The sequence below is a fragment of the Arvicola amphibius genome, chromosome 3 (genome assembly GCF_903992535.2).
Source record: "Arvicola amphibius chromosome 3, mArvAmp1.2, whole genome shotgun sequence".
NCBI lineage: Eukaryota > Metazoa > Chordata > Mammalia > Rodentia > Cricetidae > Arvicola > Arvicola amphibius.
Genome location: NC_052049.1, coordinates 88,590,581 through 88,616,020, shown reverse-complemented (window position 1 = coordinate 88,616,020; position 25,440 = coordinate 88,590,581). Strand labels below are relative to the sequence as shown.

The 25,440-nt window shown below is 37.3% G+C and overlaps 2 protein-coding genes and 1 pseudogene across 4 annotated transcripts in view; 2 read left to right on the top strand and 1 right to left on the bottom strand.

Annotated features, from left to right (window-relative positions):
- LOC119808763 (olfactory receptor 18) overlaps window positions 1-25,440 on the top strand; it is a 94,438-nt gene that overhangs the window by 9,602 nt on the left and 59,396 nt on the right. The gene's annotated exons all lie outside the window — the stretch shown is intronic.
- On the bottom strand, window positions 15,478-15,655 carry LOC119810973 (annotated as a pseudogene).
- Window positions 17,929-18,864, top strand: LOC119808764 (olfactory receptor 7D4-like). Its single transcript, XM_038321183.2, has one exon. The coding sequence runs from the start codon at window positions 17,929-17,931 to the stop codon at window positions 18,862-18,864; it is 936 nt and encodes a 311-aa protein (XP_038177111.2).

The following is a 25,440-nucleotide window of genomic DNA, read 5'->3' as shown; positions in this document are numbered from 1 at the left end:
AAGACAAACAAAAAGTTAGAAGAAATTAATAAATCCCTCAAAAATATATAAGAAAACCAAGAAAGCAGTCAAACAGGTAAAGGAAGCAGTTCAAGAGTTGAAAATTGAAATGGAGGTAATGAAGAAAACACAAACAGAGAGATGGCTGGATATGGAAAATCTGGGTAAATGAAGAGGAACTACAGAGACAAGTATAACTAACAGAATATAAGAGATAGAAGAAAGAATCTTAGGCACTGAGGATACAATAGAGGACATAGACTCATTAATCAAAGGAAACAGCAAATCCAACAAATTCTTAACACAAAACATCCAGAAAATCTGGGACACCATAAAAGACTAAACCTAAGAATAATAGGGGTAGAAGAAGGAGAAGATTCCAGCTCAAAGTCCCAGAAAATATATTCAGCAAAATTATAGAAGAAAACTTTCCCAACCTAAAGAAGGATATTCCTATGAAGGTAAAAGAAGCTTACAAAACACCAAATAGACAGGATAAAAAAAATCCCCTCACCATATAATAATCAAAACACAAAACATACAGAATAAAGAAAGAATATTGGGAGCTGCAAAAGAAAAAGGTCAGGTAACATATAAAGGTAAACCTATAAGAATTACACTTGACTTCTCTATGGAGACCATGAAAGCCAGAAGGTCTTGGATAGATGTACTGCAGACACTAAGAGACCACGGATGCAAGCCCAGACTACTATACCCAGCAAAGCTTTTTTTCACCATCAGTGGAGAAAACAAGATATTCCATGACAAAACAGATTTAAATAATATGAATCTATATACCCAGCCTTACAGAAAGTACTAGAAGAAAAACCTCAACCCAAATAAGTCAACAACACCCACAATAGCATAGACATCTGACAACCCTCCACAAGCACAACTAGAGGAAGGGAAACACACAAACACTACCACCAAAAAAATAACCACTGGTCATTAATATCACTTAATATCAATGGACTCAATTCATCTATAAAAAGGCACAGGTTAAGAGAATGAATATGGAAACAGGACCAAATATTCTGCTGTTTACAAGAAACACACCTCAACCTCAAAGACAGACATCTACTCAGAGTAAAGGGTTGGGAAAAGGTTTTCCAAGCAAACGGACCTAAGAAACAATCAGGTGTGGCTATTCTAATATCTAACAAAATTGATTTCAAACTAAAATCAGAAGAGATGGAGAAGACACTTTATACTCATAACAGGAACAATTCATCAAGATGAATTATCAATCCTGAATATCTATGACCCTAATAGAAAAGCACCCACATATGTAAAACAAACTTTACTAGAACTCAAATCACACATCAAACCCCACACACTAATAGGAGATTTCAACACTCCTCTCTCACTAATGGACAGATCAACCAGACAGACACTTAACAGAGAAATAAAAGAACTAACAGATGTAATGAATCAAATGGACTTAGCAGACATCTATAGAACATTCCACCCAAACAGAAAAGAATATACCTTCTTCTCAGCATCTCATGGAACCTTCTCAAAATTGATCACATACTCCGTAACAAAGCAAACATCCACAGATATAAAAAATTGATATAAAGATATAAAAAAAGATATAAAAAAATTTATATGATGGATTACATTGATAGATTTTTGTATGTTGAACCAGCCCTGCATCTCTGGGATGAAGCCTACTTGATCATAGTGTATAATTTTTCTAATGTGTTCTTGGATTCTGTTTGCCAGTATTTTATTGAGAATTTTTGCGTCAATGTTCATGAGTGAGATTGGCCTTCAATTCTCTTTCTTGGTTGAGTCTTTGTGTGGTTTAGGTATCAGGGTAACTGTAGCTTCACAGAAGGAATTTGGCAGTGACTCTTGTGTTTCTATATTATGAAATACCTTAAGGAGTATAGGTATTAGGTCTTCTTGGAAGTTCTGGTAGAATTCCGCATTGAAACCATCTGGTCCTGGGCTCTTTTTGGTAGGGAGGTTTCTAATAACAGTTTCTAATTCTTCACGACTAACAGGATGATTTAGAGCATTTACCTGGTCCTGGTTTAACTTTGGTATATGGTATTTATCTAAAAAAACTATCCATTTCTTTTACATTTTCCAATTTTGTGGCATACAGGCTTTTGTAGTAAGATCTAATGATTCTCTGAATTTCCTCTGTGTCTGTGGTTATGTCCCCCTTTTCATTTCTGATCTTATTAATTTGTGTGTTCTCCCTCTGCCGTTTGATTAGTTTGGCTAAGGGTTTGTCAATCTTGTTGATTTTCTCCAAGAAACAGCTTTTTGTTTCATTGATTCTTTGGATTGTTTTCTGTGTTTCTATTTTGTTGATTTCTGCCCGCGGTTTGATTATTTCCAGTCTTCTACTTCTCCTAGGTGAGTCTGCTTCTTTTTTTTCCAGAGCTTTCAGGTATGCTGTTAAGTCACCAATGAGTGCTTTCTCCGTTTTCTTTAAGTGGGCACTTAGTGCTATGAATTTTCCTGTTAGCACTGCTTTCATTGTGTCCCATAGGTTTGAGTATGTTGTGTCTTTGTTTTCATTAAATTCAAGGAAGACTTTAATTTCTTTATTTCTTCCTTGACCCAGGTGTGGTTCAGTAGTTGACTGTTCAGTTTCCATGATTTTGTAGGCTTTCTGGGGGTAGCGTTGTTGTTGATTTCTAATTTTAATCCATGGTGATCCGATAAGACACAGGTGGTTACTAATATTTTTTTGTAACTGTGGAAGTTTGCTTTGTTACCAAGTATATGGTCAATTTTGGAAAAGGTTTCATGAGCCGCAGAGAAGAAGGTATATTCTTTCCTATTTGGGTGGAATGTTCTATAGATGTCTGTTAAGTCCATTTGTTTCATTACCTCCATTAAGTCTTTCAATTCTCTGTTAGGTTTCTGTCTGCTTGACCTGTCCATTGGTGAGAGAGGAGTGTTGAAGTCTCCAACTATTAGCGTGTGTGGTTTGATGGCTGCCTTGAGTTCTAGAAGTGTTTCTTTTACATAAGTGGGAGCTTTTATATTAGGGGCATAGATATTCAGGATTGAGACTTCATTCTGAATGATTTTTCCTGTTATGAGTATAAAGTGTCCCTTTCCATCTCTTCTAATTGATTCTAGTTTGAAGTCAACTTTGTTAGAAATTATTATGGCCACACCGGCTTGTTTCTTAGGTCCATTTGCTTGATAAACCTTTTCCCAACCCTTTACTCTGAGTAGGTGTCTGTCTTTGTGGTTGAGGTGTGTTTCTTGTAAACAGCAGAATGTTGGATCCTGTTTTCGTATCCAATCTCTTAGCCTGTGCCTTTTTATAGGTGAATTGAGTCCATTGATATTAAGTGATATTAATGATCAGTGGTTGTTAACTCTGGTCATTTTTTTGTAGTAGAGTTTGTGTGTTTCCCTTCTTCTAGTTGAGCTGGTGAAGTGTTGCTAGATGCCTGAGTTATTGTGGGCATTGTTGGACTCCTTGGTTTGTGATTTTCCTTCTATTACTTTCTCCAAGGCTGGATTTATGGCTACGTATTGTTTAAATCTGTTTTTGTTCTGGAATATCTTGTTTTCTCCATCAATGGTGAATGCAAGCTTTGCTGGGTATAATAGTCTAGGCTTGCATCCATGTTCCCTTAGTGTCTGTAGCACATCTATCCAAGCTCTTCTGGCTTTCATGGTTTCCATTGAGAAATCAGGTGTAATTCTGATAGGTTTCCCTTTATGTGTTACTTGACCTTTTTCCTTTGCAGCTCTTAATATCTGTTCTTCATTCTGTATGTTTTGTGTTTTGATTATTATATGGCGTGGGGATGCTTTCTTTTGATCCAGTCTATTTGGTGTTCTGTAGGCTTCTTGTACCTTCATAGGAACATCCTTCTTTAGGTTGGGGAAGTTTTCTTCTATAATTTTGTTGAATATGTTTTCTGGGCCTTTGAGTTGTAATTCTTCTCCTTCTTCTACCCCAATTATTCTTAGGTTTGGTCTTTTCATGGTGTCCCAGATTTCCTGGATGTTTTGTGTTAAGAACTTGTTAGATTTGTTTAGTTCTTTAATCTGTGAATTTATTTCCTCTATAGTATCTTTAGAGTCCAGGATTCTTTCTTCCATCTCTTGTATTCGGTTGGAAATACTTGTCTCTGAAGTTTCTGTTCGTTTACTCAGAGTTTCCATTTCCAGTCTTCCCTCAGATTGTGTTTTCTTCATTACCTCCATTTCATTTATCAGGTCTTATACTGTTTCCCTTACCTTTTTGATTGCTTTTTCTTGTTTTTCTTGGGTATCTTTGACAGATTTATTTATTTCGTCTACCTTTTTGTTTGTCATCTCCATTTCTTTATGGCAGTTTTTTACCTCCTGTTTAAGGTCCTCTATTATTTTCATAAATTACTGTTTAAGTTCGGTTTCTTCTATATCTTCTGGGGTAGGGTGTTCAATTCTTGTTGTTTTGGGATGTCTGGATTGTGGTGATGTCATGTTGCCTTTCATGTTGTTGGAGGAGTTCTTGCATTAGCACCTGCCCATCTCTTCCTTCAAATGGAGCCAGGAGGCGCTTGGTGTCCTAGACCAATCTTTGCTGTAACTGAATCTGGTTGAATCTCCCCAGTGCCAGAGGAGAACCTATTCCTTGCGTCACAATCTGAAGAAGCCTACACTCCCTTGCAGGAATCCTCAGACCTGCCTGGGGGCCAGAGTCTTACCCCTTTGGGCGGATGGCCTTAGTACAGGAGCAGGACACCTGAAAACACTAGGGAAGGCTTGGGAGAGGCAGGGTCGTGAGAAATAAAGACAAGCCTGCAGAGGGAGCTGGGGGAGGGGGTCTGTGCTCTCTACCAGGGCAGGTTGCCCCAGGGTCTGCACTCACTCACAAGTCCAGATGGAACTCCAGGGCACAGGATTAGGGATTCCAGGCAGCCCAGGGATGCTGCCCAGACAAAAGGGCCAAGGTGGGGGCAGGGCGGGATGGAATATCACACAGGGAACCTGGCAGCACAATCTGAAGGAGTCCGCACTCCCTTGCAGGAATCCTCAGACCTGCCTGGAAGCCAGAGTCTGACCCCTTTGGGTGGATGGCCTTACTACAGGAGCAGGACACCTGAAAACACTAGGGAAGGCTTGGGAGAGGCAGGGACGTGAGAAACAAAGGCAAGCCTCCAGGTAAACAATTTAAATAGATCTATAAGTCATGAGGAAATAGAAGCTGTCATCAAAAACCTTCCAACCCCCTCAAAAAAGCCCAGGACCAGATGGTTTTTGTGCAGAATTCTACCAGAACTTCCAAAAAGAGCTAATTTGTATACTCCTTAATGTGTTCCACATAATGGAAACAGAAGCGTCATTGTCAAACTCTTTTTATGAAGCTACAGTTACCCTGATACCAAAGCCACACAAAGATTCATCCAAGAAAGAGAATTATAGACCAGTATCACTCATGAACATTGATTCAAAAATTCTCAATAAAATACTGGCAAACCGAATCCAAGAACACATAAAAAATTATCCATTATGATCAAGTAGGCTTCATCCCAGAGATGCAGGGCTGGTTCAACATATGAAAATCTATCAATATAAACCATCATATAAATAAACTGAAAGAAAAAAGCATATTATCATTTCATTAGATGCTGAAAAAGCATTTGACAAAATTCAACACCCCTTTATATAAAAGTTTTGGAGAGAGTAGGGATACAAAGATCATATCTAAATATAATAATAGCAATATACAGCAAGCTGACAGCTAACATCAAATTAAACAGAGAGAAACTCAAAGCCATTCCACTAAAATCAGGAACAAGACAAGACTGTCCACTCTCTCCATCTCTTCAACATAGTGCTTGAAGTTCTAGCAATAACAATAAGACAACATAAGGAGTTCAAGGGGATTTGAATAGGAAAGAAAGAAATCAAACTTCCGTTATTTGCAGATGATATGATAGTGTACGTAAGCAACCCCAAAAACTCTTCCAAAGAACTCCTATAACTGATAACTCCCTTTAGTGATGTGGCAGGATACAAGGCCAACACAAAAAATCAGTTGCCCTCCTATATACAAAGGATAAAGAAGTGGAGAGGGAAATCAAAGAAACATCACTTTTCACAATAGCCACAAATATCTTGTGGTAACACTAACCAAGGAAGTGAAAGATCTATTTGACCAAAATCTTTAAGTCTTTGATGAAAGAAAGTGAAGAGGATACCAGAAAATGGAAGGATCTCCCATGCTCTTGCATTGGTAGGATCAATATAGTAAAAGTTGTATTTCTACCAAAGGAAATCTATAGATTCAATGCAATCCCCTTTGGACATGCTCAGAAAGTGTAATAGTGCTGTTACATTTTCTAAAATTATCAGTTATAAACTTCTAGCTTAACTAGTTACACTTAAGAAGTGTAGTCAAGATGACTGAGCCAGCGACCTGGTCCAGAGCAGACCTGAGACAGTGAATTTCACAGGAACAGATGCAGGGGAATAACTGCTGAGTGAGTGAGCCAGAGTCAGATAGCTGAGGGTCTGGACATGAATCTGGGACCTTCAAGGGAGTAGACCTAAGCCAGGACCCCTGTGGGTCTTGGCGTGAGTCTAGAACCTCCAAGGATCAGTGCCTGAGCCAGGACCTCTGCCAGTCTGGGTGTGAATCTGGGACCTCTGAGGGAGTAACCAGGAACAACAGAACTCTGCAGGTCCAGACAATAGTTTGGGGCTCCAAAGGGTGTAGGCCTGAGCCAGATCTTTATGGATCTGGGCATTAGCCTGGACATCATAGGGAATAAACAGGAACCAGAAACCTCCCCGGGTCTGAGCATGAGTCTGGGACCTCTGAGGGAGTAAGCCTGAGCCAAGTCCCCTGTGGGTTTGGCAACACTCGAGCCTGGGAACTCTGAGGGAGTAGACCAGAGTCAGGGACCTTTGCAGGACCAACTACAAGCCAGGGACCTCTGCAGAAGAGGATCCTGACCAGGATTTACAGAAACATGTCAAAGCCAGTAACCTAGGCCAAAGTAGGCCTGAGATAGCAAACTCCAAAAGAAGCAGAACAAAGCCCAGGAGCACTGAACAATCTCCAGTAACATGGAGTGACCAATGATGTCACTAGAACCGTGGCACTGACTGTACCATGAGGAACAACCATCTGAGCCTTGGATTCACTGGGACCTAGAAGATTAATCAACAGAATCTCAGACAGCCCAAACCATACCTTTTAGAGGAAAATATGAGAAGAAAAGGTGAGAACACATGCAACACCCCAAAGAGCAACACAACACCAGTAAAACATAAGGACCCTACAACAGCAAGACTTGAACAACCAAATATAGGTGAAGCAGAAGAAAATGACCCAAAATAACTTCAAGAGAATGTTTGAAACTCTTAAAGATGTGAGAAATTCCCTCAAAGAAATGGAAGAAAAGACAAACAAAAAATTGGAAGACATCACCAAATCCCTTAAAGAAAACAACAAGAAGCAATCTAACATATGAAAGAAACCAATCAAAACTTGAAAACTGAAATAGAGACAATAACAAAAACACAAGCTGAGGGAATTATAGAAAGAGAAATCATGAGAAAATGATCAGGAACCACAAATACAAACATGAACAGCATAATACAATAGATGGAAGAGAAAATTTCAAGTGCTGAAGATACAATAGAGGAAACAGGCTCATCAGTAAAAGAAAACATTAAATCTAACAAAAGCTTAACTCAAAATATCCAGGAAATATGGGACACTATGAAAAGGCCAAACCTAATAATAATAGGTATAGAAGAAGGAGAAGAAGTTCAACTCAAAAGCACAGAAAATATATTTTACAAAATCATAGAAGAATACTTTCCCAACCTAAAGAAAAATATGCCTATGAAGATACAAGAAGCTTACAGAACATTAAATAGACTAGATCCAAATAAAAAGTCCTATCACCACATAATAATCAGAACCTAAACATACAGAGTAAAGAAAGAATATTAAGAACTGAAAAGGAAAAAGAGCAAGTAACATATAAAGGTAGATTTATCAGAATTATACCTGACTTCTCATTGGAGACAATGAAAGCCAAAAAGTCATTGTCAAGTGTTATGAAGACATTAAGAGACCAGATGCCAGCCCAGACTACTATACCCAGCAAAACTTTCAATCACCATAGAAGGACAAAACAAGATACTCCATGACAAATCTAGATTTCACCAATACCTAGCCACAAAACCAGCCCTAAACAAATTACTAGAAGGAAAACTCCAACCCAAGGAAGTTGGCTACACCAACAAAAACAGAGACAATTGATCGTCTCATACCAGCAAATCCCAAAGAAGGAAAAAAATGCACAAATTAACATCACCAACAATGAAAGCTAAATTAACAGGAGATAGCAATCACTGGTCATTAATATTTCTTAATGCAAATGGACTCAACTCACCTATAAAAGGCACAGGCTAACAGATTGGATATGAAAACAGAATCCATCCTTCTTCTGCATACAAGAAACATCTCATCCTCAAAGACAGACATCATCTCAGACTAAAGGGTTGGGAACAAATATACTAATCAAATGGACCTAAGAAACAAGCAGGTGTAGCTATCCTAATATTAACGAAATAGACTTCAAGCTAAAATCAATCAAAAGAGACAAAGAAGGTCATTTCATATTAGTCATAGGAAAAATCCATCAAAAGGAAATTTCAATACTGAACATCTATGCCCAAAATACAAGGGCACCCTCATATGTGAAAGAAACACTTCTAAAGCTTAAATCATACATTAAACCCAACACACTAATAGTGGGAGACTTCAACACTACCCTCTCACCACTGGACAAGTCAACCAGACAAAAAATGAACAAATAAGAGAACTAACAGCTGTTATGACTCAAATGAACTTAAAAGACATCTATAGAATATTCCATCCAAACAGAAAAGAATATACCTTCTTCTCAAGCACCTCATGGAACCTTCTCAAAAATTGACCACATTCTCAGTAACAAAACAAACCTCAACAAATACAAATAACCCAATGTACCTTATCATATTACCATGCTTTAAAACTAGAAGTCAAGAGCAATACTAATTCCAGAAAACCCACAAACACATGGAAATTAAATAGTGCTCACCTGAATCATCAATGGGTCAAGGAAGAAATAAAGGGAGAAATTAAAGACTTCCTAAAATTCAATGAAAATGACCACAAAACATATCCAAATTTATGGAACACAATAAAAGCAGTGTTAAGAGGAAAGTTTATAACACTAAATGCCTACATCAAGAAGCTGGAAAAATCCCACACTAGTGAATTATCAGAACATTTGAAAACTTTAGAACAAAAAGAAACAAACTCACCCAAGAGAACTAGATGGCAGGAAATAATCAAACTGAGAGCTGAAATCAGCAAAATAGAAACAAAGGAAACAATACAAAGAATCCATGAGACAAAGAGTTGGTGATTTGAGAAAATCAACAAAATAGACAAATCTTTATCCAAACTAACCAAAAGGCAGAGAGAGAATATCCAAATTAACAAAATCAGAAATAAAAAGGGGAACATAACAACAGACACAGAGGAAATACAGAGAATCATCAGGTCTTATTTTGAAAACCTGTACTCCACAAAATTGGAAAACTTAAAGGAAATGAACAACTTTCTGGATAAATATCAGTTCCCAAAATTAAATCAAGACCAGATAAGCAAATTAAACAGACCTGTAACTGCTGAAGAAATAGAAACAGTCATCAAAAGTCTACCAACCAAAAAAAGCTCAGGACCAGATGGCAGGTCAGCTCAGAATTCTATAAGACTTTCAAAGAAGAACTAATACCAATACTCCTCAAATCATTCCACACAATAGAAATAAAAGGAACATTGTTAATCTCTTTTTTATAAGACTACATTTTCCCTGATACTCAAACCATAGAAAGACATTACTAAGAAAGAGAATTACAGACCAATCTCACTCATGAACATTGATGCAAAAATACTAAATAAAATACTGGCAAATTGAATCCAAGAACACATGAGAACTATCATCCACCATGATCAAGTCAGCGTCACCCCAGAGATGCAGGGATGGTTCAACATAGGAAAATTTGTCAATGTAATCCACCATTGAAAAATAAAAACCACATGATCATCTCATTAGATGCTGAAAAAGCTTGTGATAAAAGACAATATCCCTTCTTGATAAAAGTCTTGGAGAGAGCATGGATACAAGTAGCATTCCTCAACATAACAAAGGCAATATGCAGCAAGCCAAGAGCCAACCTAAAACAACAAAGTGGAGAGAAACTTCCAGTGATTCCACTGAAATCAGGAACAAGACAAGGTTGTCCACTCTCATCATACCTATTTAATATAGATTGGAAAAGAAGTCAAACTCTCACTGTTTGCTAATGATATGATAGTTTACATAAGCAATCCCATAAATCCAACCAAGAAACTTCTACAACTCCTAAACACTTTCAGTAATGTAGCAGGATACAAGATTAACTCAAAAAATAAGTAGCCCTCCTGTACACAAATGATAAAAGATCTGGCGAAGAAATCAGAGAATCAACACCCTTCACAATAGCCACAAGTAGCATAAATATCTCGGAGTAATTCTAACCAAACAAGTGGAAGACTTGTATGACAAGGACTTTAAATCTTTGAAGAAAGAAATTGAAGGAGACACCAGAAAATGGAAAATCTCCCATGCTCTTGGGTAGGCAGAATTAACATAGTAAAAATGGCAATCTTACCAAAAGCAATCTACAGATTCAATGCAATGCCCATCAAAATCCCAGCAAAATTCTTCAGAGACCTCAAAAGAACAATACTCCACTTCATTTGGAAAAACAAAAAACCCAGGATAGCCAAAACAATCCTGTACAATAAAAGAACTTCTGGAGGCATCACAATCCCTGACTTTAAACTTTACTACAGAGCTACAGTACTGAAAACAGCTTGGTATTGGCATAAGAACAGACAGGAGGACCAATAGAACCGAATAGAAGAACCTGATATCAATCCACACATCTTCGAACACCTGATTTTTTCAAAGAAACAAAAAAAAAATCAAATGGAAAAAGAAAGCAATTTTAATAAGTGGTGCTGGCATTACTGGATATCAACATGTAGAAGAATGACAATAGACCCATATCTATCACCATGCACACAACTCAAGTCCAAATCAATTAAAGACCTCAACATAAAGCCAGCCATACTGAATCTTATAGAAGAGAAAGTGGAAAATACACTTGAACACATTGGCACAGGAGAGTACTTCCTAAATATAACCCAGTAGCACAGACACTGAGAGAAACAATTAATAAATGGGACCACCTGAAAATGAAATGCTTCTGTAAAACAAAGGACACAGTCAATAAGACAAAACTACAGCCTACAGAATGGGAAAAGATCTTCACTAACCCCACATCAGACAGGTCTGATTTCCAAAATATACAAAGAACTCAAGAAATTGGTCACCAAAAGAACACATAATTTAATAAAATGGAGTATAGACCTAAACAGAGAACTCTCAACAGAGGAATCTAAAATGGCTGAAAGACACTTAAGGAAGTGTTCAACATCCTTAGTCATCAGAGAAATGCAAATCAAAACAACTCTGAGATTCCATCTTACACTTGGAAGAATGGCCAAGATAAAAAACACCGATGACAACTTATGCTGGAGAGGTTGTTGGGAAAAGTAAACACTTCTGCATTGCTGGTGGGAATGCAAGCTGGTACAACCCCTTTGGATGTCAGTGTGGTGATTCCTCAGAAAATTAGGAAACAACCTTCCTCAAGACCCAGTAATACCACTTTTGGGTATATATCCAAAGGATGCTCAATCATGCCACAAGGACATGTGCTCAGCTATGTTCATAGCAGCATTGTTTGTCATAGCCAGAACCTGGAAACAACCTAAATGCCTCTCGATCAAAGAACGGATAAGAAAAATGTGGTACATTTACACAATGGAGTACTACACAGCATAAAAAATAATGACATCTTGAATTTTGCTGGAAAATGGATGGAGCTAGAAAACATTATTTTGAGTGAGGTAACCTAGACACACAGAGACAGTTATCACATGTACTCACTCATAGGTGTTTTTTAAATGTAAAACAAAGAAAACTAACCTACAAACCACAATCCCAGAGAACTTAGACAATGATGAGGACACTAAGAGAGACTTACATAGATCTAATCTACATGGGAAGTAGAAAATAGAAAAAGACAAGATCTCCTGAGTAAATTGGGAGCATGGGGACCTTGGGGGAGGATTGAAGAGGGGAGGGGAGAGCCAGGGAGGGGAGCAGAGAAAAATGTAGAGCTCAATAAAAGTAAAAAAAAATCAAAAAGTCACCAATTTGAAAGGGAGGGAGGGAGGGAGGAGTGTATATGAAGTTGGAAGGAGGAGATGTAGGAAGGGCTGGAAGTCAGTAGGGAAAGTGGGAGAGGTTGGAGGGAGGACAGGGAAGGGGTAGGTGGTGCAATTATGTTTTAATTTTAAAACTATTTAATAAAAGCTGAAGAAAGAGGATACAATTAGAAGATGGATCTGGGAGAAGTAGGAGTATGAGGGGAATATGATGAAAATATACTGTATGAAATTCTCAAATCACTAATGAGAAAAAATAAATGCTAAAAATTCAAAAGTTGTAGCCAAAGGCTATTATTACATTATTTTTTTTCAGTTAAACACTAAAAATAACTCAGATTTACCCGTCTAAAAGATAATGGTTAGTTAGAACACTGAAATCCTTTGGGTCAGAATTTGTACTTCTTAGGATGGCCTACAAAAGTAATCTCATAAAAATAGTTCATGGATATGTGCAGAAGAACCTTCATTAAAAAATTAGCCTCGTTAGAAAAATTTGAAGACAATCTAAAGCTATGTCTGAAAATTGATAGTTAACAACATGAAGGAATGTTTGCCATATTTATAAACTGAGGAAAAACAAAAACAAATGAACAAATGAAAAGTTTTAAGAGCGCTGTTCACACAAATGTTCTCACCTTTGAAAAGACAAGAAAGTCAATATTGCATCATTTGAAAAGTTGGAAAGAATTGGGGGCAAGTCTTATACTTATATGATTTTGCGTTCTTTGAAGTTAGCAAGGTGCGCTTTTAACTTTTTATTTGTGTGCTGAATTAAAAATGAAAACAATAAACTGTTTGGAAAGGGAAAAACAAAGAAAACATCAAGTCTTAGAAGAGATTGGGAAAGATGCTAGAAAATTGAAAGATATTTCATGTTTATGGATCGGCAGAATTAACATTGTGAAGACAACCATCCTACATAAAACATTTACAGGTCAATGCAATCCAAATCAAAATGCTTACATTTTCTACATAAATAGAAAAACATTTTTGAAATTCAGATGGAACCAGAAAGACCCTGATAGGAAAGATCATAAAAGATCCTGAGCAATAAGAATAATACTGGAGGGATTGTCATTCCAGACTTCAAGATATATTGTAGAGCTATAGTAATAAAAACAATATGATATGAGTATAAAAACAGACATGTAGACAATTGAAATAAAGTAAAAGACCAAATCATGAGTATGCAAAAATCCCAGTGATCTGACATCTGAGAGTCTAAATATGTACATTGGAACAAGGATAGCATCTTCAACAAATGGTGCTAGACAAACTGATGTTCATTTTCAGAAGAATGAAATTAGACTCATATCTATCACCCTGCACAAAAGTCAGCTGCAAGTAAATCAAAGACTTCAATTTGAAACCAGAAATGCTAAAGCTGCTAGAAGAAAATATAGGCAATACCTTATACAATATAGGTACAGGACTTTCTGAATAGGACTCTATTTGCTCAGGAATTAAGGGCAACAGTTGGCAAGTAGGGTTTAGTAGAGCTAAAAAGCCTCTGTGAAGTGAAGGAAAGCACTCAATATAGTAAAGAAGAACCCCTCAGAATGGGAGCAAATCTTTGCCAGCTATACACCTGACAGAGGATTAATATCCAGATTAAGGAATTAATAAAACAAAGCCAAGGAAACAAAGAACCCAACTAAAAACGGGCTAGTGCTCTAAGCAGAGTGTTCTCAACATAAGAAATCAGAATGACCAAGGAATATCTCAAACCACTTTGATCATCCTTAGTAATTAGGAAAATGGAAATAAAAAAGTTTTTTAGATTCCATCTCATTCCACTCAGAATGGCTAAGATCAACAAAGAAACTGACAGCAAATGCTGGAGAGGAGTGGGAAAAGAGGAATCTTTATTCATTGTTAGAGAGAATGCAAGTTTGATACAGTCACTCTAGAAATGCTCTAGCATGAAGAATGTTCAAAAAAATCTACTGAATGACCCATCTACAGTACTCCTTCACATATGCCTAATGACCTCAACATTAAGTTAATTCCCAAAAATTCCAAAGCTAGTGAAAGTAGGAAACTATAGATCAGAAAATGCTGACAATTATTGCCAGTAGGTGATCTTAGGAAATTATGTTGACTCTTCACAGAATGAACAAAGGAGGGAGTAATCATAGGTATACCCACTAATATACTTCCAGGGATAAGAAATTGGGATGTTGGAGCCTCTTTCCAGTGTTAGTCTCTGCCCTCAAGGAGCCAAACCAATCAGGGAATGAACATACTATTATTCAATTTGTATAATAAGCTTCAGAGGGATACAACTCCCAGGGCACACCTGTAACTCTTATAGTTAGCAAGATTGATCACACATGTCTTTCTACAGAATATTATTCAGGTTCTTTCCTACACATCCGGTTCTTTTCTCTTTTCTTTTGGGAAAATCTTCTACCTTTCATAAGCAATGTTTTTTGAATAAGTAAGATTCAAAGGAGTTGATCCATGGTGAGCATGCACTGCCTATATATTACAGCAGATCTTAAGGAAAAGGAAAATGAAGTGTTTGGTAGGAAGAGTATTAATTCTTAAGCATAGGTAAGGGGAAACCCTGTTATTTCTCACAGAGGTCACTCTTATGAGTAATTTTTTGGAAAGAAGACTCATTAAGTTGCATTTCACAGTGACCATTTACTTGAATATCCATTATTGTTGGTAGATAGGCGAGGAGAAAATGTAGGGTTTTTTTTGTAGGTATCCCATGCCAGTTAGATACCAGAATTCTCCCCTGGACAAAACAGTTTGGTGACTTAGTTACCACTATGAATTGTCTGTGGTAGCTCCTGGCCACCGACAGAACTGTACATAATTTACAGGGAAGTTGCTCTCCTTTATTTCTTTCATCTTATCACCTCAATAGCCTAGATTAAGCATTTTGACCTACATTTTACTCTCATATGCTTGGGACTATCTCAGTCTTATGATAGACTAGCCTCCCTTCTACCCTCTAGTTTACTTTTGTACATGGTGTTTACTAGACTCTCTCTTCAAGAAAAAAGAGTCTACTTACTTTTACCAAAGGAATTAGTTTCTAAAACCTGAATATATCTGTACACAACATATCTCTATCAAAAGTATACACTGTGAGGCTAAGAATGGATTCAGAGACCAAAATGCTTTATATAATTTTTTATTTTGGTACAGCTGAATGCATGCAGTACCCCACTATCACAAAGAGTGCAGCTGAGTATTTTACATTTGGAGAAATCTCAGGCATCAGCAATCTGTAATACAATGATTATCCAATGGTTATCCTTTTTCCTGAGAAATCACTTTCTTTTTATCATGGTATACCCCCTGCCAGGTAAGGGGATGGGGCTTATTATTTTTTATTAAACATTTCTCAAATAAGCAGAATTCACAAAATACTTTCAAGTACTATCTCTCATGATGTGCAGTAAATATTTGTAGAAGATAGAATTTGCATCAGCATCTTTGCACATATGCCCAAACAGATGATTGTTAGGTATAAGGTGATGCCCAGAACTGGACTGGGGAGCTGAGAATGCGGCGGCATTTTGTTCTTACACCAACTTTTTCTTCTCTGTTTGCTGAGAATCCTTTATGCAGGTGCAGAGGCCTATGCCCACTTGCATTTTATTACTCTTTTCAGAAAAATGGATGTATAGATGTTTGAAGAGAGAGAGTACAAAGTGTTTTAGTACATAAGCACTGAAATTATGTGGGTAAAAGAAGGAAAATGGAGGCAAGTCCAATATTCAGTCTTCTTATCTCTTACTATTTAGATTTGGAAATATTAGAGAATCATTGCTCCTCATTAATTTCCTTTATTGACTTGAGTGTGTCTCATTCTCAAACATAGTCAGTTAACAAGACATTGACAATTTCTACTTGTCCAAGCCTTTATTTCTTATTTGTTTTTCTGTTAAGGATAACTTGAGCTTGTACCTTCATTTCTAATGATTCCATGTTGCTGTGATTTTGTTTTAACTCTATATTGCAGTGCTGCTGTCTTAAACCCATCTTTGGCTCTAAATTACAAGGAAAATCATAATTCACAACATGTTATTTCTTCAGTGGCAGTCATTCCACAGCTTTATATATCATCTATGCATTCTACTTCTATGCGTGTATCTCTTTGTGTTCTGGGAGTTGCAGTCCTGGACCATTTCTGCGACATCATTCTTCACCATTCCATTTATCGCTGTGCACTTAAACAACAGGATTTTGTTAAGAACACTTGCTTCCTTGGTTGATTTTTGCTTTTGGACTTTTCCTTTTCTCTGTTAAAAATTTCTATTCTCATACCTCCAGCTAGATAATTCCTTTGTTAACTATCCCTCCTCCTGAACTTCTTGCCTGACTCTATCATCCCAGATTGCTCAATATCCTAGATAGTCTAACTTAAGTCTTTGGTACTTACTGATACAACTAAAAAAATTCCCAACAATACCACATACTAGGAAATGAACAGGTAGATGATTTCTTCTACATGAGCAACTTAAGAAGATGTTATTTATAATGTTACAGTTCTTTTAAGTAATAATTTGGTTGTTGCTTTTACTATAGGTAGGATTTCACAACATAGGCAAACATTGAAATGGACAACAATTTTTTGTGGTACTTGGATGAAATGTAGGGTCCTGCAGATACCATGCAAGCATTCTACCACTGAGTTATAACCCCAGTCCATGTAGCTCCTAAGCACCACCAAATCCTTCTAATAATAACATCACTGTTGATTCTTTGTAAATATCTTCTAACATTCAATTTCCATATTTATCCTTCCAATTACCTTTGTTTTAATTGCAAGAGATTTATGGAAGGACCTCAGGGCCATGTGTTAATGACTCAGGAAACATCTATTGTTGATGCTACTTTAGGGGGAAGATACCTGGTGAGATTACTTAAAGGTATTGATGCAAAGGAAAATAAGATATCTTGTTGAGACATGTAGGTGTTAGTGCTGGGGAATGAATATACTGCTTAGATTTGATTGAATTACCTGGGCAAAAAGTAGAAAAAGTTTTTTCTATACCTTTTCTCTGCTCTTACTTACCTTGTCTCTCTATAGTAGTCTTCTTTAGAGCTAGTGTTGATGATTTTTGAGGAACAGATACCTAGATTACAGTGAAATGCTATCAAAGTGGAAAGTTATTTTTTCATATGTTCACTGATTTATTAATTCATGTGCCAAAACTGTATGAAATCTTCCTCTGTCAAAGAATCAGCTGGTATTGAGACCGGATGGAATTGGGAGTCATCTGAACAGCCATAAACTATATCACATATATGAAAACAGGTAGGCATTAAGAAGATAAAATTTTTAAAGAGAACAGTGAAATTTCAAAAGGAATGCGTCCAGGAGCGAGTATGATCATGCTCACAAATGGAAGCCTTTCTGAATGATCAGAATTTAATGTAATCACTGAAAAGTGTTGAAAATGAGATTGGAGGTCAGAGTGGATCCACTATTGTGGCTTGAAAAATCTGAAGGTTCTCTGGTCTTCATCTGGTTTAACTTTGTAGATTTATTCTGTCTTACATCCCAGTAAATAAAAAGACAGAATTTAGAGACTGTGTGGTATATGTTTCCCATTCTTTTTCTCCCATACGTCAACAACATGAATACAGAAAACCAAACACGTATTTTAGAATTTTTACTGTTGGGGTTTTCCGAAGATGCAGAGTATCAACCCTTGCTATTTGGACTGTTTCTACTCATGTTTGTGGTTGCTGTGCTTGGGAACCTGCTCATCATTCTGGCGGTCAGCTCTGACTCCCACCTGCATACCCCCATGTACTTCTTCCTCTCCAACCTGTCCTTTTCTGACATTTGTTTCATCTCTACAACCATCCCAAAGATGTTGGTGAACATTCAAACACAGAGCAAGTCCATCACCTATGCAGGATGCATCACCCAAATGTATTTTTTCATGGTCTTTGGAGGCATGGACACATTTCTTCTCACTCTGATGGCTTATGACAGATTTGTGGCCATCTGCCACCCTCTTCACTACCCAGTAATCATGAACCCCCAACTGTGTGGCCTGCTGGTTCTTGTGTCCTGGTTCATCAGCTGCCTATACTCTCTGATCCAGAGTCTGTTGATGCTGCGATTATCCTTCTGCACGAATCAGATAATTAAACACTTTTACTGTGAACTTGCTCAGGCCCTCACTGTAGCCTGTTCAGACACACTTCTCAACCATATCCTTCTTTATATTGTGACATGTATTCTTGGCTTTGTTCCTTTTTCAGGGATCCTTTATTCCTACTCTCAAATTGTTTCCTCCATTTTTCAAATTCCATCATCAGAAGGAAAATATAAGGCATTTTCCACTTGTGGTTCTCATCTCTCAGTGGTTTCATTATTCTACGGGACAGGTCTTGGTGTGTACCTTAGTTCTGATGAAACTTCCTTTTCTTGGAAGGGCATGGTGGCCTCAGTAATGTATACAGTGGTCACACCCATGCTGAACCCTTTCATCTACAGCTTGAGAAACAAAGACATTAAGAAGGCCTTACAAACACTTGGGAGAATCCTTTTTGTTATGTGATAAGGTCACTGGTTTTAGGTTTCTGAGCTGATAGAAGTAAAGCAGTAGGCTAAAGAAATTCTGCTTATTAATCATGTAGAATTTCTATTCAGTTTGTTCCTCTATTTTGATAAAATTATACTGTGAGTACTCTATCTGAAACTTATGTGATGCCTCCTTTGTTACCTTCAGTTTTATCCTTCTCCCTTCTTTTTTGTGACACATTTCTTCATTTCAGTATAATGTTTACATTTTTGGAAGTCAAAACAACCTTTAAAATACCTACTCGTGAATTGTTTGACAAAAGTTATGAAATAGCTCATTTATAGAACTTAAGTCCATGTATAGTATTCAATATTTGTGTCTATAAATGCTTCATTAATTAGGCACATGCTAGAATGTATGTTAATAGTAGACAGTATCTCTCTGTACAGGCTGAAAATTACCATGAAAGATTGTAGGCACCACTCAGAAATCACTGCTGAGATTTTAGACCTGAAAATTTCCAACCTTGCTATTACATAGTGAAATGATCTATGATCTGAGCATTTTTGTACCCCTGACTTGTACGTTAAAACAATATAACCAAAGTGATTTTATTAAAAGGGAGGAATTTGAAAGCAATTAGATTTATTCCTGATGGTACCCACAGAAATAAAGCTTCTTATAGAAACAAAAGGTCCTAGGGAGCTATCTTGCCTCTTCTCTACAAAAGAACATAATAAGAAGGTACCATTTATGAGCCAGAAAATTGGCCCTCAATTGACACCAAATCTATCATTTCTTAATTTTAAATTTTCCAATCTTCAGAATTGTGAGGAATGAATTTTTATTGCATATGAAGTATTTAATCTAAGAGATTTGCTATAACTTTATGAATATATTATCCCCTATAACTAAAGGGTATAAAATAATCTTAAAATTGGAAATGTCTACAATTTTTCAAGGCAGTGTCAGAGATATACCTTATCAGGGAGGGTAGCACTTAGAAAATCTCTATAATAAAATGGAAATGATTTACACAAGATATTACTGCAGATGTGCATGTGACTACTTAGAAGTACCCAAGCATCGGTTTAATTCCATTGCTACTGCTTGTATAATATTTTGTGGATGATTCTCAGCTCACCTGTAAAGAACTGCTTTGCTTTTGGATGACAATACTACCATGAATGGATAGAAGGGTTCTGTTCTTATTGAAGAAGATAAAAACAATCACTTCAGTGAGATAAAGTGCATTCTATTTCCCAATTTGTTTGAATTTTTACCAATGCAAGGGAGTTGCCCATATTATGGCCATATGGTTAGGTTAAAAAGAAATATAAAACTGCCCTATTAAGATTATGTTTTGAAGAATGACTCTGGGAAATTACCATGAAAATTTAAGCCCATCTTTCTTAGGGTTATAGTTCACAGTCCTTCAGCCCGATAAATCAGAGTAGAAAGCTGGAGGAAGGAACTAACTCTAAGAGTCATGAACGGGTGCTGCTTACTTGCTTTCTCCTTATAGCTGGCTCAGCCTGATTTCCTTTTTGTTATGTATTTATTGATTTGTATTACAAATTTTAAAACTAATTACATCACTCTCCTCCCTCCAATCCCTCCCATATCCTTTATCACCAAGCTGTTCCATGCACTCCCCGAATCCCTTTCAAATTCTTGTCTTCTTTTTCTTTGATTGTTATTGCTACACACACACACACACACACACACACACACACACACACACACACACACAGAGTTCAGCCTGCTCTCAGTTAGTTTGGTGTGGTTTGTCTGCATATGATTTCAGTTTTGATCACTTTGTATTGGATAACTAATTAGAGGGGGATAATTCCTAGGAGAGTCCCAGTCCCCCTCTCAGTACTTATTAGTTGCCTTTAGATTTGATTTTTGGTGGTTAATTTTAGTTTATTAGGCACTCAGTATTGTATAACTAACAAGGATAATTTGATAAAGATAAATGAACCCATGATTCTGTAAAGTCATTTTAGAGTCACTAGGAAGAATTTCTTAGTCTTTCTATATAATTCCATTTCTTTCAGTTTCTGAATTCCTGAAAAGCATGAAGATTGCATATTAAAATATTATAGACAAAGTACCTATACAAATTTCACATAAATGTTAATGCAGTCTTCAGCATTTCTCAGAAAGCATTTTTATAGCATTGTTTCCTGTGTCAAATGTCCAGTTAAGCCAATGTGTTATCTATGACAATCACCGCACCAAATTTATACAGTAGCTACAGGAATACTTTAAGAAGACAAAATTGCAGGATATTGGGAGAAGTTTGAAGTGTATCCCATCAATAAACAACATAGGAGTTCATAGTGTGAGATGAGACTAACAAAAGGTTATTAATCACATGAGAGATGAACTGTCATAAAACCAAGATATGTTCACTGTATACTCCTATACAATTAGTCATGTATTATCTGATGATAACGTAAGAGCTCACCAAGACATGATAACTTGGTGAAACTCACCAAGACATGATAATCAACATGGAATCTTTGCTATGTGACTGCTTGAAGAACTTACGGAACACTGTCGTCTGCTCAGTTTTTAAAAGTAAGTCTTATTGTCTTTCTACTCATGTTGTGTCAAAATGGGAATCGCGATTTGGTTTGATTTGCAGATTTGACTTAAATCTTCTATTACCTACAGAAGACTTCTATTGGATTGTTCACCATGTTCTTCATTTTTATAAACATTATTATTGGAAAGAAACATTTTCCAATGGTATCTTTTCTCAATTTTACTACTCCTTTATTTTTACATTAGAAAAAATATCCATGGGGATGTCATACTTTGTACAACGTTCTCACTGAGAATAAGATCCTGGCTAGCTAACTCATGTCTTCTCAATTTGAGTTTATGGCAATTCCAATATAATAACTTGACAATGGTCTCTTTCTTCTTGTCATTAGTTAAAACATTAATAATCTACAATGCATACAGCCACAGAGGGCAGGTTTAGAGTAAGAAAGTATAGAGGAGGGATTGATCTCCTTAGAATGGGGAAAAAGATAGCTATGAATGGATAGAAGGTACTGAAAAAAGAGGATCAAATGGGAAGAGGAAGCCAAGAGGTGAGTAAGGGAGCAAATACAGGGAGGGATAGCTAAAACTATGGGCCTTTTGCTTTTAGTTTTTTTGTCTAGAGCTAGAGCTTTGTGATATTTCTCTCATGTGTGTTAGCATATGTGTTGTTACTGGTCATGTATTGTGTAAGCAGTCAAATGACTAGGGTATCAACCATGTAGCTTTTCTGTCATTCCTAGGAGTCACCATCTCATAGCAGATTTCCTGGTCTCCAGGGTCTCACTGTCTTTTTACCTTCTGTTCTTGTTCCTTTGGGACTTATGTCCTGGAATTGTGTTATAGATGTATCCCCTGGCTCTCACTGTCTTTTTACATTCTGTTCTTTTTCCTTTGGGACTTATGTCCTGGAATTGTGTTATAGATCTATCCTTTGGGACTGATCTCCCTGCAATCCCTTAATCCCTGTTTCATAGCAAATTTTAGCTTTTCTGCAATGCTCTTCTGTTTTTTTTAAAAACACAAATGTTTAATAGATCTAGAAACTGTTTGAGTACTGATTTGAGTAGGTGAGCATTTCATTGTGGGAGAGCACTGATATGTTTACCTGATTTCTTTTAGTATTGAAAGACCCCAACCCTAGTCTCCATCTTAAGATGTTTTTGTGATCAACTAGGTCAGGTAAAAACAGGATACCTATGGGCAGCAAAAGTAGTCTTGAGACTGGCTACACCTGCCAAGGGGCCAAAAACAGGATATCTGTGGGCAGCAGGAGCAGCCTTGAGAAAAACACCCAGTCCTTTGTGTATCAAAGCTCAGGGAGGCAAAAACTGGCTGGCTGAAAACTGGTTTAATTTAGACTTGTTTTTGTCCTGATTTGTTTTGTTAGACTTGTGTTTATCCTGTTAGACTTGCTTTTTGCCCTGATTTGTTTTTATCCTGTTAGACTTATTTTCGTCCTAATGTTGACCCCTATATGTTAATTTGAGTTGACTAATGATATGCTGTTGCTGTGTTTCCCTGTTATGTAACCCTGAGACCCTATAAATACTTGCTGGAGAAATACCAAGGGGCTCAGTCTCACTGGAGGAGTGAGTCCCCTGTTGGTGCCTTCGACATTAAAGAATCCTCTTGCTGTTTGCATCCATTAGTGTGGCTTATTGAGTCTGGGGGATCCTTCCCTGAATCCTAGAAATTAGGTCTTTCAGTATCAAGAACTACTAGCTCCGGTTGACACTAGTCACAGAGAGCTGGGCCCTCCCACACCAATCACCAATCAAGAAATGCATCAGGAGCTTGCCTACAGGCCAATTTGATGAAATTTTCTCAACTAAGGTTATCTCTTCTAAAATGACTCTGGTTTGTATCAATTTGTCATAAAACCAGCCAGAACACCATTAGAAGAATCATGTTCTGTACTGGACAGTGGTTGGAACCAGAAGTGGTTATTCAGGTGTATGCACTGGAGGTATCTACTTGTCCACAAGATGAGTGGCATTAGGAACTGCAGCAGTGCAGAAATGAACTAAATGTACACATATTCCTCTTCTTCCCTGGTGGCACAAAATGAAACTATGAAATATATATATATATATATATGTCATAAGATGTTATATGTCATAAGATGTACAAATATGTGGACTGAACATTGTGAATGTAATTCTTACTTGATATTGTCCTTCTTGTATATAGTTTTACTATGTTAGAGTTAAAACCTTTTTAGCCGGGCGGTGGTGGCGCACGCCTTTAATCCCAGCACTCGGGAGGCAGAGACAGGTAGATCTCTGAGTTCGAGGCCAACCTGGTCTACAAGAGCTAGTTCCAGGACAGGCTCTAGAAACTACAGAGAAACCCTGTCTCAAGAAAAAAAAAAAGAAAAAAAAGAGTTAAAACCTTTTTTATAATTTAGACAAAAGGGGGAAGTGCAGGTGTTTGTACCCTGTGTGAAAGTGTATTTCTGTTATTGGTGTAATAAAAAGCTAAATGGCCAATATCTGGGCAGGGGTATAGACAGGATTTCTGGAAGAGAGAGGAAGAGGAGGAATCTAGGTGAAAAGGAGACATCAGGAGACACAGAGAGAAAACAGAAGGTTCAAGATGGAAGAAAGGGAATGCCATATGGCAGAATGTGGGTTAATATAAATGGGTTAATTTAAGTTATAAGAGCTTGATGAGACAAGGCTAAGCTATAAGCTGAGCTTTTGAAATTAATAAGGCTCCATATCATTATTTGGGAGCTGGCTGGTGGGACAGAAGAAGACTTGTTATAGTTTTCTACAAATTTATTGTGAGCACAAATGGCATTAGATTAAAAGGATAGATAAGTACATTATTGCAACGATATAATAATCTATGTATCAGCTGTTTAGACACTTTAGCTTTCTTGAACATCAAGCCTATGTTATCTTGTGCAGATGTTAGGCATATTGAGACATCTGATGACTTATTTTAAAAAAGATAAAAAATTATGTGTGCATGTGTATGAATATGCACATGAGTTTGGGTACATGTGAACACAGAAGAAGGTGAAAGTTACCTAGTACTAGTCATTTTATATCAACTTGTCATAATCTAGAGCCCATGGGTCTTGATCCCTTTGGGGTTCAAATGACCCTTTTTCATAGGAGTCCTCTAAGAATACTGGAAAACATATATTTCTGATGGTCTTAGGAAATGAGATGCTGCTCCTCTATTAGTCTCCAGGTGGTGCACCCACATGCAAATATGCCCATAATTGAGTATTGGGCATGATGCCACACTGAGCCAACCCCATCACATATGTCCAGAACAAATACAGGCTTATGTGACATGACTGGTGCCATAATGTGTTTATGAGGACCAGTCACACATGTGTAGAGAACAGCTACTGTGTTGAAAGCAGCAATACTAGAGGCAAACTGTCACTTCATTGTAGAGATAGTTCATTTGTATTTTAGTAAATAAAGCTTACCTGAAGTTCAGAGAGTAAAGCAGCTGTACTGATCAGTCTTACAGACCAGGCAGTGATGACACAGTTCAATCCCAGTAGTCAAACTATTTTGTCATAGAAACTGGGCAGTTGTAACAATGAATGGAAGCCAGGCCTGCTTGTTGGGGTTTCTGTCCTGCCCTGTACCCCACAGCTGGCATTCCCCAAAGAAACAACACAGAGATCTCTATAAGTTACAAAGCTGATTGGCCCATTAGCTCTAGCCTCTCACTGGCTAACTCTCACATCTTGATCAACCCATTTTTCTGATCTATGTTAGCCATGTGGCTCAGTACCTTTTTTCAGTGGTGCAGATCACATCCTGCTGCTTCGGTGATCTGGGCAGGAGTGGGAGGAATCAACTTCCTCCTTCCCAGAGTTCTCCTGTTCTCATTACATCATTTTCTCCTTCCTGTCTGGTTTTCCTGCCTATACCTCCTGCCTGGCCAATCAGCGTTTATTTAAAACATGACTGACAGAATACAGACAATTCTTCCACACCAGGCAGTAGTGATGAATTCCTTTAATTCCAGCACTGGAGAAGAATAGCTGGAGGAGACATCTCTCATACACAGTCTCATTCTGAG